The 14,650-nt window shown below is 38.1% G+C and overlaps 2 protein-coding genes across 5 annotated transcripts; one reads left to right on the plus strand and one right to left on the minus strand.

The window, feature by feature from the left end:
• Positions 1 to 6,388: 6,388 nt before the first annotated feature.
• Positions 6,389 to 7,855, plus strand: LOC128742154 (tRNA selenocysteine 1-associated protein 1). Of its 4 annotated transcripts, none has more exons than XM_053838393.1 (3): positions 6,389 to 6,483; positions 6,562 to 6,712; positions 6,776 to 7,855. In XM_053838393.1, the coding sequence occupies exons 2-3, from the start codon at positions 6,677 to 6,679 to the stop codon at positions 7,724 to 7,726; spliced, it is 987 nt and encodes a 328-aa protein (XP_053694368.1). In that variant the 5' UTR covers positions 6,389 to 6,483; positions 6,562 to 6,676; the 3' UTR covers positions 7,727 to 7,855. The 4 variants fall into 4 exon arrangements, with proteins under 4 accessions (XP_053694368.1, XP_053694371.1, XP_053694370.1 ...); XM_053838396.1 differs by having other exon boundaries at positions 6,468 to 6,561; positions 6,619 to 6,712; XM_053838395.1 differs by having other exon boundaries at positions 6,474 to 6,496.
• A 321-nt stretch (positions 7,856 to 8,176) lies between these two features.
• On the minus strand, positions 8,177 to 8,981 carry LOC128742156 (uncharacterized). The gene is made up of 3 exons (XM_053838397.1): positions 8,869 to 8,981; positions 8,421 to 8,635; positions 8,177 to 8,356 (listed from the first exon to the last, which is right to left on the minus strand). Exons 2-3 carry the CDS (start codon positions 8,631 to 8,633, stop codon positions 8,264 to 8,266), a joined length of 306 nt encoding a protein of 101 aa, XP_053694372.1. The 5' UTR covers positions 8,634 to 8,635; positions 8,869 to 8,981; the 3' UTR covers positions 8,177 to 8,263.
• Between the last annotated feature and the right edge of the window lie 5,669 nt (positions 8,982 to 14,650).

Here is a 14,650-nt window from a genome sequence, read left to right on the forward strand (position 1 = left end):
ATGGACAGGTGGTTGATTCTACCAGTTCAGCATTAAAATTCGTAAATGTTTTGATGGGCATCCAACCACCTTGCTATCTCATGATGTCTGAACGTTTCCATCATCATTTAGAACTTTCCAATTTTGATAAAGTACAGGAAAACTAAAAATTGGAAATATTCTGCTTCTGGATGTAACTTTTTTGCCATCGAAATTAAGCTTTTTGAGTGGTTTAATTCCTAAATGTTGCCCATAGCATGAAGTATTTCGATTTAATACCTTTTCAAGTAACGTGCATTGAAATAATACGTAATTTCATTTGCGTATGAAAAATTGTGAACGCTTTAAAAAAAATGTATAATGATGGGGTGAAATGGACAACTGCTAGTGTGGGTAAGATGGTCAGTGAACATATTAAAATAAAATTGTTGATTTTGCTTTTTAGTGATATCTCGAGCATATAAATATATATTTAACCGGCAAACGTGAACTTCAAACAAATTAGCAGCGGCCAGGCATGAAACAGTTTTTGAAATGCTTGTTCATATTGCAGCTGCCAAACAATTTTCTATTGGTTGCCTCTAGTGGGAGGGGATGGACTGCCTCCTTCATTTTTGACGTAGGACTACGTCTTACGACAAGTTTTGAGATAGGGTATCATTCCAAAAAATCGAAAAATGCGAGCGTCACGAAAAATGAAAGGTTTTGAGCGCTAATAGCTCAGCGGTTTTCTGATCGATTTTCAATATTCTTACACCAATCGATGGGAAAATCTTCTAAGAATTGACCCAAATGAAGAAAAGCATGGATTCTTGATGTTCAACTATTGAAAAACTGAAAATAATGAACCTATGTTTTACCAGAATTCTCGCTTCGTGATTGGTTGGAAGATTCTTTACGATGATCTAAACCTTTACCAATTTGATATCTGTGCTTGGGAAGTAAGCCAAAACAAGTGACGAAGTTTCCTCATTTCAACAAGATTTCTTATCACCGCGGTTAAACCTAGACCATTCTGATGTCCTTGCTTAGGAAGTACGCCAGAAAGAGTGTTAAAGCCCCCTCGTGCCAACAGATTTCTTACGAACGCGATTAAACCTAGTCCAATTTGATGTCTGTGTTAAGGAAGTATGCCAAGAAAAATGACACAAGTTCGTTGTCCCAACAGATTGCAAATTCTTTACTGCGAGACGATTAAACCTAGGCGAATTTGATATCTGTGTTGGAAAAATGTGCTACAGCTGTAGTGTTCGGTTACAATACGACTCTATATGAACACTTGCCGTTTCATTAGAAGTGTTGTGAAAAGATGTGCTGTTGATAAAATAGGATTGAATTAGTAAAATCCCTTCAACGTGGGGAACCATGGGTAATAAAAACAATCTTTAATTTCAGTAAGGTAGCAGGAAAGCAATAGTTTGTGTTCTTGATTTTGTTAAGTGGTTTTCAAATGTACAATCTTTTGAGAATTGAACGTATGCAATGTTACTACTTTGATAAATGTTACATACAACGCATGTAGCATGTTTATATGTTGCATATAGCATGTATACATGAAGAATCGAATGATTACAAGCATGAATACATGCTACTATCACTACAAAGAGACTTACGTAGTCCTGCGTCACCTATATATGCGGTCGTGTCTTGTACACAACCCCTCTGATTTTTGCACTCTACACCACCATATTTTACGTATTCAATTTGTTAAGGGTCAAAAATAATAACATGCTCTTAGTTGGGGCGATTTACAATACCTGTCCATCTTACCCCCACACATTGTCCGTTTCACCCGCAGCACTAAAAAAGTTCACTTTTTCGGACCATTTGTAATACTCAAAATACACATTGAAAAACATTTTTTGCTAAATATTTCACTAGCTGCTTTTGAAAACAATATACTGAACTGAAGTAAACTGTATTTAGGTTTTATAAATCATAAGTTCTCTGTATTATATTAGCTGTTCTTCTTAACCTGTTCGTCTGACCCACAGTTCCCCTACCTGCTTTATCAATTAGAACGAATCTCTATTCATAATCACGATCGACGATTTATTTTTCAATGAAACAACAATAATAATTTATCTACGAAATGGCTTCAGGAAAGCTGCAAGAGAAATGGCGATTGACTGCGACTTTGATATGTCGTTCATTTCCGAGGACTTAATTAACTCCTGCCACAAGAAGAAACTTTTTTCATAATAAGCAGATAACGAACCAATTCTACTCTGAAATTTAGAGTAGAAAGCTTTTAATATGTTTTAGATCTATGCAGTTCATAGGACCCGAACCCTTTTTTGGACTATCTTCATGTGCGATACTTGGAATGCTGTTCCTAATCAGGTGATAAATTTCATACGAAATGCATCATCTGATTGGGATAAATGCCGACAGTAGTTGAGGTGGCTCATCAAACTTTGATAGCTCACTGATACGACATGGCATAAATTAAAAGAGGACACACCACAATAGATCAAATTAATGGTCGCGGTGGTAAGTCCCCAACACGGGAGAAAAAATGTTTTAGATAATGCCATCAAATCTACTAAAAAGCTAATGCGAGTTAATTTTTTAAATGTTTAAATGTTTGAGAAATGAACTTTTACAAATTGTTTGTTTGAAATTCGCAGTGGTCAAACCTGCCGATGTTTTAAATTTAGATTCGAACATAACTATTCTCTGTAATATTTATTTATTTATTTATTTATTTTTATTTATTTATTTATTGCTCGTTAAGGTATACGCTACATGCCAGTTACCAAAAAAAACTTAATATTAACACAATGAAGACAAATGAATACACTGAAGCCGCTTTTTACGCGGTTTTTTTACGCGACTATTTTTGCGCGAATTTCGGAATTCACGCGGTTTTCGGAATTTATGCGGGTTTCAGAATTTACGCGTTTTTTTACGCGGTTTTCGGAATTTACGCGGTTTTGATTTACGCGGGACGTATCCTTCGCGTAAAAAGCGACTTGAGTGTACAATGAATAATATTAAAAGCATAAAAATTATCTTTCTCGTCAGAATCTTCAGAATAGCTGCAAGTATCTTATATAGATATTTTGATGAATGCTACAGATCCAATGGACGCGTAAATTGATTCTAGAGTCGGGTATATTAAGGGGACATAAACGACTAATTTTTTTGAAGGCAGAGGAAGCCATCAGCCATCTTTTTTATCCATTGAGCAATTCAAAATGAAATGCTCTTTCATGATTGCCAGAGCGTTTTTTCTAGTTAATATAACAAGTTATACAAAACTCAAAGTGCTTATTGGTTTTGGCAACAGAGCTTAGGCATTATTTCCTTTAGACCTCGTTGCACTCTATTCTCCACGAGTATATAAATCTGTTCGCGAAGCATTTATTTAACTTTTCCAACATATTCCAGCTCTGAGATCTTTGTAATGTCTAAAGAGCGAAGAGATGGTCTTACCCACGGCACTGACGAACTGACATGACACTTAAAAGAAAATCCTTTAAAAACCATCGTCCTGCACATTTTGCTTGCACACTAGCACCCTCTCTGTTATGCACGTTGCGGAGTAGCTTGCATTTGCAGGGTTTTATGCTGTAGGGTTTTGTACATTTGAATGGTTTTATACTGAAAACTCAAAGCAACACTTGCACGCCGCGGTGTGGCCATGTTGCGAAACATGCTTGTTTGAAAAATGAGTGGTTTTTGATTGGACGATGGAATTATCGCGAGTGTCTCGTCTGTTTGTCTGTGCCCAAGGGTAAGTCGCTTAGAACATTGTTGCAGGCTCAATTTAGGGAACAGTTTGCCTCGTTGATTACAATTGCGGTACAATCATTTCACAGTTCATGGCACACTGTGGCCCTCCTTTTTGACATTTAAATTTCAAAATGTTAGAAATTGGCAGCCCTGCCAATATTTTTTATTGTCAAAACGATCAAAACAGTCTAGCTGGGCGCAGGCAGATTTGACAGGTTTCACACGATAAGCACCTCAGCGGCACAGTAAGGCACATACTGAACAAAATTTCTATGAATGAGGTGAATGGAATGTTCTCAGTGACTTACCCTTGGTCTTACCCGTTAGATGGTTGAAGAGTAGATCCAAGTAATACAGTGGACCCCCGTTCGTTTGAACGATTCCTCATGCAAACTAACGGGGTTGCTTTTTAATTTGAACAACTGGTAACCCGAAATATGCTGAAACCTGTGTGAACTGGCCGCCCTGATCTTTGTTATTGTTTTGGTGGTTTGTTTTAGTTGGCAGTTGCAAGTGCGAATATTGCATTTTCCGATCGGATTTCTCTCTTAATCGTTAGGAAAACGAAATGTGAAATCGATTAAACACGCTAGGTCAGTACAAACGAATCGAACAAATGATGTCATGTTGAGAATGACATTTGAACCATTTTTAATTTGCACGTCGTGCAAACCAACGGGGTTCAAATTAAAAAGTGTTCAGATTAAAAATGGTCAAACGAACGGGGGTCCACGGTAGAGATTGTTGCTGTTTGTATTTACTCAAAAACGTTTCTTCCAGTTGTATAAAAAAACACTCTGTTACATGACAGAACCAAATAGAGCATTTTATTATGACAGAAGAACCGATTATTTGCTGCTATTGTCATTGCTGCCGAAACGTTTTGGTAATGTTGTCAGTTCGTAAAATACTCTATTGAAATAATAAACCAATTCAATTTATATATTTATTGATTGTGCACAAGGAATTTTTTTGCCAAAAAATATCATAAACACTCTTTGATTTTTACGCCGCTTTCAAACATCTGTCGTGAACCATGAACCAGCAGTTTTAGGCAGAGCTGCCACAAATACAGATATGTGTGCATGCATAAATTTGGGACCCATCAATTATTTCAGTTGCTGTGATTTCTGGCTCTACTAATGTTCCTGAATTTTAAAGTAGTCCATAAACTATTTATGTTATTTAAAAGATTAGATCGAGAAAATTAAATACTCCGGAGAAAACAGTAGGGTCCCAAATTTATGCATGCACAAATATCTGTATTTATGGCAGCTCTGGTTTTAGGTAACGTTTGGTAACATAAAAAATTTAACCGACCGTTCAGCTGTTTAGATTTAGGTAAAATTTTACCGAATTCAGCGCTTTTTTTTAAAGTGTGTAGCTTTGTATAAATAGGTTAGTTTTTGAAAAATAAATTATTAGTAACTTGTCAGTAACTTGGAAACTACGAACACACGCATTTATTGAGGTAACTCTTCACTAGTTTTTACCATATCTATCCACTGGTTGTTGAGCATCCGAACGCTACTCCGTCATTAAAATCACCATTGCTAGGCATCCACGGGACGACGCTGGATATCCTTTCCTGGGTTTAACGTTTTAACGACGCTGGAAGCCATTTTAATCTCAGCAATCCAGCCACCTTTTTTTTAATTTGGTAGCTCTAGAGACGAACCAACCTCTGCTCTGAGCCTGCCATTGGTCACATTTAACGTGGCCAAACCGTACATTTTAGTGGCTCCAGAAAGGAACCGACCTCTGAGTCAGCCATCGGTTACATTTTAGCGGGTACCGCCAGAGTGCAAGCGACATGCGACGCGACGCGACATTTCTTGCTGTAGTTATACGCGCAGCCCTTGTCCGTCCGAACCAGGACTGTGCATTTAGCAACATGAGTGCGAAGTGGTGTCGCGTCGCTGTTCCGTTTACTCTGTACGGGGCCTTAGGGTGCCTACAGAGAGCACGCGACGCGACATCGCTCACATTCATTTAAATACGCAGCTCTTTTTCGCCAGAAGCAAGGCTACGCATTTAAAACAATGTGAGCGAAGTCGCGTCGCGTCGCTGTCGCGTGCACTCTGTACGGGGCCTTACACCCGTTTTGTTTACATTTGCGACATTCGCCCTTTTGTTAATTTTATCTAGAAGTCATCCCAAATGTATGCAATGCGGTTTTTCCAAGGTTTTTCTTTCTCCTTCCTGCATACGCGTTGGATATAGGTCGTCTGCTCGATTGGAATGACACTGACAGATAATTATCATTCCAATTTTGACATTGTCGCCACTCTGTATATGTCGACCAACATTTGAAAGGGGCGGATAAGCCAACTGTCAAACAGAACGAGTGAGAGTTCATTTTCCTATGCTGCTCCAGCAAAAAATAACTCTCACCGGTTCTGTTTGACAGTTGGCTTATCCGCCCCTTTCAAATGTTGGTCGACATATGAAGATAGAATTAACAAAAGGGCGAATGTCGCAAGCGTAAACAAACCGAGTGAGGGTTGATTTTCCTATGCTGGTCCAGTAAAAAATAACTCTCGCCCTGTTTGTTGACATTTGCGACATTCGCCCTTTTGTTAATTCTATCTAGATATAGTCACGCTACGGTAACGTACCTGCAGACAATATACTTTGCTTGCGAAAAAAGGATCGATTTCGATTATTTCGATCTATCGTTAGCAGTCATTGTATTCTGTGTTGTATTGTGTATTCGTATCTATTGATCTTGTGTCGTTCGTGGCGTGGACCGTGGAGCGCTGTATTGTACGTTGTAGCGGTTGTAGCTGTCCAAATCTCCAAATTGCTAACCCAACTATATGCTGTTTTGATGTAATTTAACAGGTAAAGCTGCAAGTTGAAACGCCTCTACCCTCTACCGGTTTCACCTTTCTTCTGTAGTTTCCAAGGAAATCATTCCTGCAGGTTGGACAGGCAAACAATTTTTTAAATCATCAAAATGAGCTACATACAGTGCCAGTTATGGATGGGGAGTGTAAGAAAACTTTTTGTTAAACTCGATCGATAGTAGAATAATGCTTTTTCTTTCTTTTTGCAGTTAGAGTCATATATGACGGAGAACTTCATACTCGCTGCATTCCGGAAAATGGGAGAGGACCCTCAAGCAGTGAAATTGATGCGCAATAAATATACCGGCGAACCGGCCGGCTATTGTTTTGTTAGCTTTAAAACAGATGAAGCAGCGATCGACGCTATGCATAAGCTTAACGGAAAACCAATTCCGGGCACAAATCCACTGGTTCGTTTTCGCTTGAATAGTGCCACTAACAATCAGAATAAAGCGCTGCTGGCAGATCGAGAGTTTAGTGTGTGGGTTGGCGACCTTAGCTCCGATGTAGATGACTACAGTCTGTATCGGGTATTTTCTGCCAAATACACATCGATTAAAACAGCGAAGGTTATTTTGGATAGCTCAGGATTTTCTAAAGGGTATGGTTTTGTAAAATTTGGATTAGAGGACGAACAGAAGAATGCTTTATACGAAATGAACGGCTTTATCGGTCTGGGAAGTAAACCGCTTAAAATCTGCAACGCTGTACCAAAACCGAAATCCGAACTAAACGAAGCACTAGGGAACGGAACGGGAAGCTCAACAACGGCTGCAAGCCTACTGGGTTATGGCACTGCTGCAACAGATTATTCGCAGTATTACGATCCTTCCTCGTACTGGCAAAATTACAGTGCTTGGCAGGGTTACTATGATGCTGCCGGAACGACCGCTGATGCTTACGCAGCCTACCAACAGATGCCATCCGCTCAAGCCACAGTAGACTCCTCAGCAGTGTACGCGCAACAACAAGCAGTCTATGAGCATCATCAACATCATCATCACGCCCAAATCGAAGACGAGGAACTGACACTGGTTGACCACAAGTTTACCCTGGATATAGACAAATTGAACCGAGAGGTCATGGAACGAGATCGTAATCTCTATGATGCTTTGGAAAGCTCCAAATGGATGCCAGTAGAACAGCTGGAGATATTTTAATTCTGCTATGTTTATTGATACGTTAATTTAACGTAGTATATAAGCTGCTTTCCGACATAACAAAGAATCTTTCATTTTTTCTTGGGGAAACCAATTACATATACTGGGGCTTATTCTGCGACGTGAGAATGGCGACAATAAATTTTAATTCACTTGTCTGGAGGAAATTTAAAAATGGCACAATGAATTTTGTCGGTCGCATGGCTAGTTCAACTGTTACATTCTACACTCAGAATTTGGCAAACCATTCTACTGAATGTTTGTGAACTTTATTCAGCCTCAAAATCACAATTGGAGCCAACTGACACACTATTGAATGATATTCTGATGTCCTTTCAAATCTATTACTGAATGGCACCTATGCTATTGAACGATATTCTGGTGAGTCTCGGTTTTGGCCGAATAGACGTGGTGTTAAATATCCCGGTAAAAAAATTTGCAACACTGCGAAATAAATTCTATCCTTTATTATGACGCTAAATAACGGAAAATTGATGTATTTTGACCCACTGGCTTAATCGTGTATTGCTTCTGTCTCTAAAAAGCATCCACACGAGGCGGTTTGGCATAGTATTCATCTCCCTTCCTCTCGCCGGACCATCCCTGTTTGATTCTTTCCAATCGCATAGCCTAGAAAAGTAATAGAATGGTAACAAAAATGTCATTCCACCAATTTGCTACACGTTGACTTCACCCTGAATCTGGCAATCTGTTTGTTCATGAATGCACACTCCTGGAAATCTTCAAGTATATTGGCGCATTTCTTAGCTCCAAGAACGGTGCCGTACGCCTCTAAGCAATCGATGGAGGCCATCTCTAGCTCACCGCATTTCTCGTACTGCTGAAAGTTTACTAACGAGGCAGTAAGATCGGTGAACGGAGAACGAAAGAAAGGTCCTAGCGACATTGCTGAAATGTAGATTTCCGTAGAATGTATTATTTAGAATAAAGGTCGGATAGAATGGAAAGGAGTAATCAAAATAAAGGTGATGTAACGCAATATCGTGATCACTATATGAATGGATTCCAACTTGCGAATCAATCGATATGCTTCAAGAGAAAATATGTAATTTGTTTTTAATAAAGATGAAACTATGCAAAACACACTGTTGTTGTAAAAATATGTTACAATTTGTACTAACTTTATTTATTGAACGGATTTTCGAACGATACAAACGCTACACGATCTTGGTAATTTTTCTTTAGCAGTTTGACGTCTGTCTGACAGCTGTGAATAAACTGTGATGGTGCATTAAACAAGTTTGACAACTATGTACACGCTAATAGCGAATTCATAAATTAACCTGGGTTCGTGCTAACTCGAACCCGAAATTTATGAACGATACTGGCAGTTTGACAGATCGACCTGTAAACCGTAATGCTAGACAGTTTTAACCTGCGCTTCAAACTGAATGCTGTCAGTTTAACCGAGATGCAATCTCGTTTAATTTATGAACGCTTTGACAGCACTTCGATTAAAACTGAGTGCTAATCGACCTGTGCCAGGTTAATTTATGAATTCGCTATTAAGTTAGAATCATTATGACCTGAGTAAATAGTATCTATCTAGGTATCTATCTTTTAGCGTTCTTGTTTTTCCCGGATCACCCAAGTAACCACACACGGTAAAAAATCGTCACGCCCAAATCAAGTGTTCTTGCATTTGAATCAATCTGTTACGCAGCATTGCATATTGAAGTGATTTAGTGTTGATTTTCGAGAGATTTCAATTTTTCGAAGAAGAGATCTTTCATCGAATACTATTCAATGGAAATCACCATCGAATCATAATGCATATCTATTGAATTTGCAACTAATTATTTTTCGCATTTCACAACTGTCACAAACTCGCGAAGTCTACTTCAGTAATCGAAAAACAAAGTATCCTTTAGTAGGTAATCGAAAAAAAATCATGAACCCAGAAGGTGAAAATATGTTTTCGACTGAAATTAATGCTATTCTGGAGTGTGAGTATAGCTAAATTATGTATGTCGTTAAAATTAATAAACTTTTATCTGTTTTCAGGTTGTTTCTGGTTTCAGGTTGGATTCATTACACCACTACGACAACAACACTCAACCATATTTGGACATGCCAGCATTAAAACAACAATCCACTTTATTTGTTAACAACTGAGCTTAATTTTTTTTTATTTGTATTTTGTTTAAATCAAATAATAAAAAAAATCAAACATATCATTGATTTTAAATCGAATACATTCAATTCATTTGACAGCTCAAAAGTTTAAAACATAGTGCATTGGAAATTGAAGTGATTTTCTATTGATTTCATTTTGCTTTGTGTTGATTCATTTTCAATGGATTTTCATTTCGAATCGTAATGATAGGCAAGTAGTGCGAATCCAACGGTAATTCACTTTGCTTCAACGTGTTATTTTTTTACCGTGCAAGCATTAACGCATAACCCCATATTGGCTGTAGCTCGGCATCGCTAATACCAGACAGCGGTATATCAGCAATTCGTATGGTTAAAACTTTTGTATAAACATTGCTAATGCGTTTAAGCATTATCGTAAATTAGCATTATTAAAAACACTATTTGCGTATATAATGTTACAATATGTTGCTTACAAGCTTTAAGACAAAAATCTTTAAAACGTACCGTAAATGTTAATAAAATGCTTATACCTAACTTCGTTTTTGCTTATTTACGGCCACTACCGTGGACCCCCGTTCGTTTGACCATTTTTAATCTGAACACTTTTTAATTTGAACTCCGTTGGTTTGCACGACGTGCAAATTAAAAATGGTTCAAATGTCATACTCAACACGACATCATTTGTTTATGCAGACAATGCACATAAACACGATTTGTTTATACTGACCTAGCGTGTTTAATCGGTTTTACATTTCGTTTTGCTAACGATTAAGATAGAAATCCGATCGGAAAATGCAATATTCGCACTTGCAACTGCCAACTAAAACAAACAACCAAAACAATAACAAAGAGTAGGGCGGCCAGTTCACACAGGTTTCAGCATATTTCGGGTTACCAGTTGTTCAAATTAAAAAGTAACCCCGTTAGTTTGCATGAGGAATCGTTCAAACGAACGGGGGTCCACTGTACTCATGCTCTGTTTCACCTAACTGCTGCTGTCTTTTTGCAACCAATTGAATTCTAAAATCAACTACGAACGACGATTTAAGTACGACTAATTACAACCCACTCATCTATAACAGCTGTGGTTAAGATATCAAAGGCGCCAGCAAATGAACCATGCAGGGATACACGCACCCATCAGGTTCAAGTCTCATTAAAGGTAACATTTGAAATGGAAAAAAATCCATTCGTCGTAAATAATGAAGTAACGCATAGCTTGAGAAGCTGCTAGAACCAGCGGACTTAAAAAATAAATATGAAATATATTTATTTTTGTCTTTTGACACGCCGGCCGAATTGATGTTTTTATATTTTTTTCGCAAACAAGCTAAAAATAACGATATGTCGATAATGCAGGCGAAGCGATGTTTAATTCATGCCGTAATGGTGCTTTAGCAATAGAGGTTTTCCGTCAAAATTTTTTTTTCCACTAAATGTTCGGTTTTGACTCTTAGAAATTATACCCATATAAAACTTTCTTTATTAAAACCTCTAACTACTGTAAAAATGAAAAACTAAAATACGTATATTTCAACCCGTCACTTCTCGGATGTATTACATGCCTTTTTGTACCAGTGTCCTCTATTTTCACCACTTCGAAACCATTTATGCCACTCTTTACTCTTGTGGCAAGCAACGCACGAAACGAAAAAGAAGGTAATCATTAGCTTCATTCGTTTTGTCCTTTTCACTCAACCGCTGATACACATATGTCAATATCTGTTGTGCAATGCTGCCAGAAAATCTGAAAATTTTAATAAACAGTGCAGCCGAAACGAATTTTTTAAAACTCAACATTCGTGATTTGGTGAAAAGAAACTCACCATTCTTGCAATTTACATTGTTTAAAATATATATTTTTGCACCATTATCACTCGTATTGGGAGTACTTTCGAGAAAAAATAACAAAAGAAGGGGTATGATCTGACGGAAAACCTCTATTGCTATTATAATGCAGCTTTAATTTGACAATAGTGGGGCCCTTTTCCACTTTATTACTGCATTTATTGTACATGTAAGAAAATAATACTTTATATGATATGCTTTGTAGCGCACTATAAAGCATTACAATTGAATTGATATAAAGCTTCGTGGTTTTTTTCCATGTGTGGACTCATTACTGCGACCAGTATAGTTGATCTATATATTGTAATATCGCCCGGGTGTTTGCTGTATGACCTGTACTGCATTTCTTTTTGCTATAATCGCTATTGAGTGAGCAATATGCTTATTAAATTTATGCGTGCTTGTGTGTATTGGGGTTTACCCTTCCTTCAAAGCTTGATCTACTTTACCCACTTATTCCTCGCTGCCAGCGCTATCCCATATTATAGCCGTCCCTGGTGGGGACTCATTCGTACCTCTGACCAGTACACTTAACTATAGGAGGGACATTTGCACTGGCAGGAGGCTTCAGTGGGTAAATATGTAGAATTCAGCATTAAGGAAGGGTATATGGAGGGGCCTGAGAATAAACCCATTCTAAAGTCACTTGACATCGAATGGCTTGATTCTACTAAGATTCGAACCCACGACCACTCGCTTGTCAAAGCAGACTCGGTAACCTTGCGGCTACGGAGCCCCCCAAGCTTCGTAGTTACTTGGGGAACCATGCAGGGATACACGCACCCAGGTTCAAGTCTCATTAAAGGTAACATTTGAAATGCAAAAAAAATCCATTCGTCGTAAATACCCAGGTAACCAAGTAAGTAGGTTCAAAGGTACATGGGTAACAGTGAACCACATGGCTGGAGGGTGTTGTACACGGAGCGAAAAAGCTCCAGTTTGTTTCAAACAAAATGATTGTTGTTTTAAGCCTCAATAAAATATTTTTATAACAACCTGAAAATATTTTTGTTTCCAAACGAGATTCTGTTTGAATCAAGTAAATAACAGTTTTGAATTAAAAGTAAAGTATTTTCAATTTTGAAGTTGACATTGATGTAACAATAAATATTTTCATTTCAATCATACATTTCAGTTTGAAACAAAACGAAATTTTTGTTTGTGCGTAAAACAACCATAAATATGGTTGAAACTACATTTTTATTCTCCGTGTAGGTTCGAATCCGGTTATAATCTCTGCTTATAGCTTGGTTCGACCAATACACCTTCCAGCATTGGAGTCACTATGACTACTTATGAAGCGTAGCTACCAATAACCTCCCCCCCTCACCTTTCTGCTCTTTCCACTCCATTGCAAAAAATTTTCATTACTTTCTCCTACACGGTCCCTTCATCAATTGTAGAATCACTGTTTCAAAAAATATTAATAAAAAGAAGTATAAAATCCAGTCTGCGCGTAGTCGAATAATTCGGAGTTTTTGTAATAAACATGCTCTAAAACTTCGCAGAATATATAAATGTGTTATATTGAAACTGTAGAAAAATAAGTGTTTATTTCACTTTTAGGAGTATTACTCAAATATTGAATACCACCAAACGAGAGATCTTTTAATTTCAAGAAACTCTTCCAAAGGTACCACAAACCTAAAATTAAATTTTTCTACTCAAAACACTTATGCGCCCGTTTTTTTGGTTTTGGACCACTGTGTGGAGGAGTGTAGGAAGGTGTTTTATTGTCCTAATGAATAAAAACGAGCGATCGGTCCCATTGCTGTAATTATCGTGCCTTACGCTGATCAACGTCGACTACAAGGTGCTCTCCCAGATCTTGTTACACCGTTTGTTCTATATAGTAAGATATTTCGTAAGGTAGCGCCAGACGGGCTTTTTGGGGGCCGTGCTACTCGGGTCAAATTTTTACACACAGGAATGCCGGGGACTTCGGGAGTACAACGTGCCCACGCATATTTTCGTAGATTTTAGGCCGGCATACGACACAGTCGACCGCGGACATCTATGACAGATAATGCACTTAGAACGATTTTCCGGGCAAATTGACGCGGCTGATAAAGCTACCCTGAAACGAGCGATGCGCCACGTGTTTCGGGGGCACATTCAAGTCCTTGCGAATCGCACAAAAGGTTACGGCAAAACATGGACTGTCCTGTATGTTATTTAACTTCGCTATTGAAGGTGTAATCCGGGAGCGAGTATTGAGACGAGTGAAACGATTTTCGGCAAAAGTCGCCAACAGCTACCCAAGGAACATTTTTGTTGTATAGCAGCTTATCATGCGCTTGCTCCATTGGTTTTAGCTCTACAATAGTTGAATAAGCTATCCTTAAACAAAAATGTTCGTTGGGTAAGTAGTCTTCGGAAATGACCTTTCCAGCCTAAAAATGGAGGCTATAGCTATAGGCGAATCCTATAGGATTATAATCCATAATCAATGCATCAAAACCATAGTTATGGTATTGATGGTAGATTCTGCGAGGAATTTAAGTTGGAAATTGGTTCTACTGTAATCCCCGCAAGACGTTTCGATCAAGGAACATAAGCCACCGCACAAAGCTAATAATGTAAACGCTAATCAGACCGATTGTCCTTTACGGATTCGAGATTACAACTTTGATCATGGAAGACATACGTGCCCTTGCCGTCTTCGAATGAAATGTATTGTGGACTATATTTGACCGAGTTCTTTGATCTACGGTACGAGCAACTCCAGCTCTAGGCTTTTAATGCTGATATTGCATAAATAAATGTGAAAAGATAATTCTCATTCCGACTGCAAATTCCAATTAATTGTGTTTCATTTACTAGTCCCTATTCTCACAGTCACCTCACCTAAATTTTTCAGGTGAGGTGACAATTTGCGATTCTCACAGTCACCTAGCTGACTGTACAAATCAAACGGGGAGCACCGTAAAATTTAAAATTCTTTGAAAAGAAGTTACT

Source organism: Sabethes cyaneus, chromosome 3 (assembly GCF_943734655.1).
Source record: "Sabethes cyaneus chromosome 3, idSabCyanKW18_F2, whole genome shotgun sequence".
Taxonomy (NCBI): Eukaryota; Metazoa; Arthropoda; class Insecta; order Diptera; family Culicidae; genus Sabethes; species Sabethes cyaneus.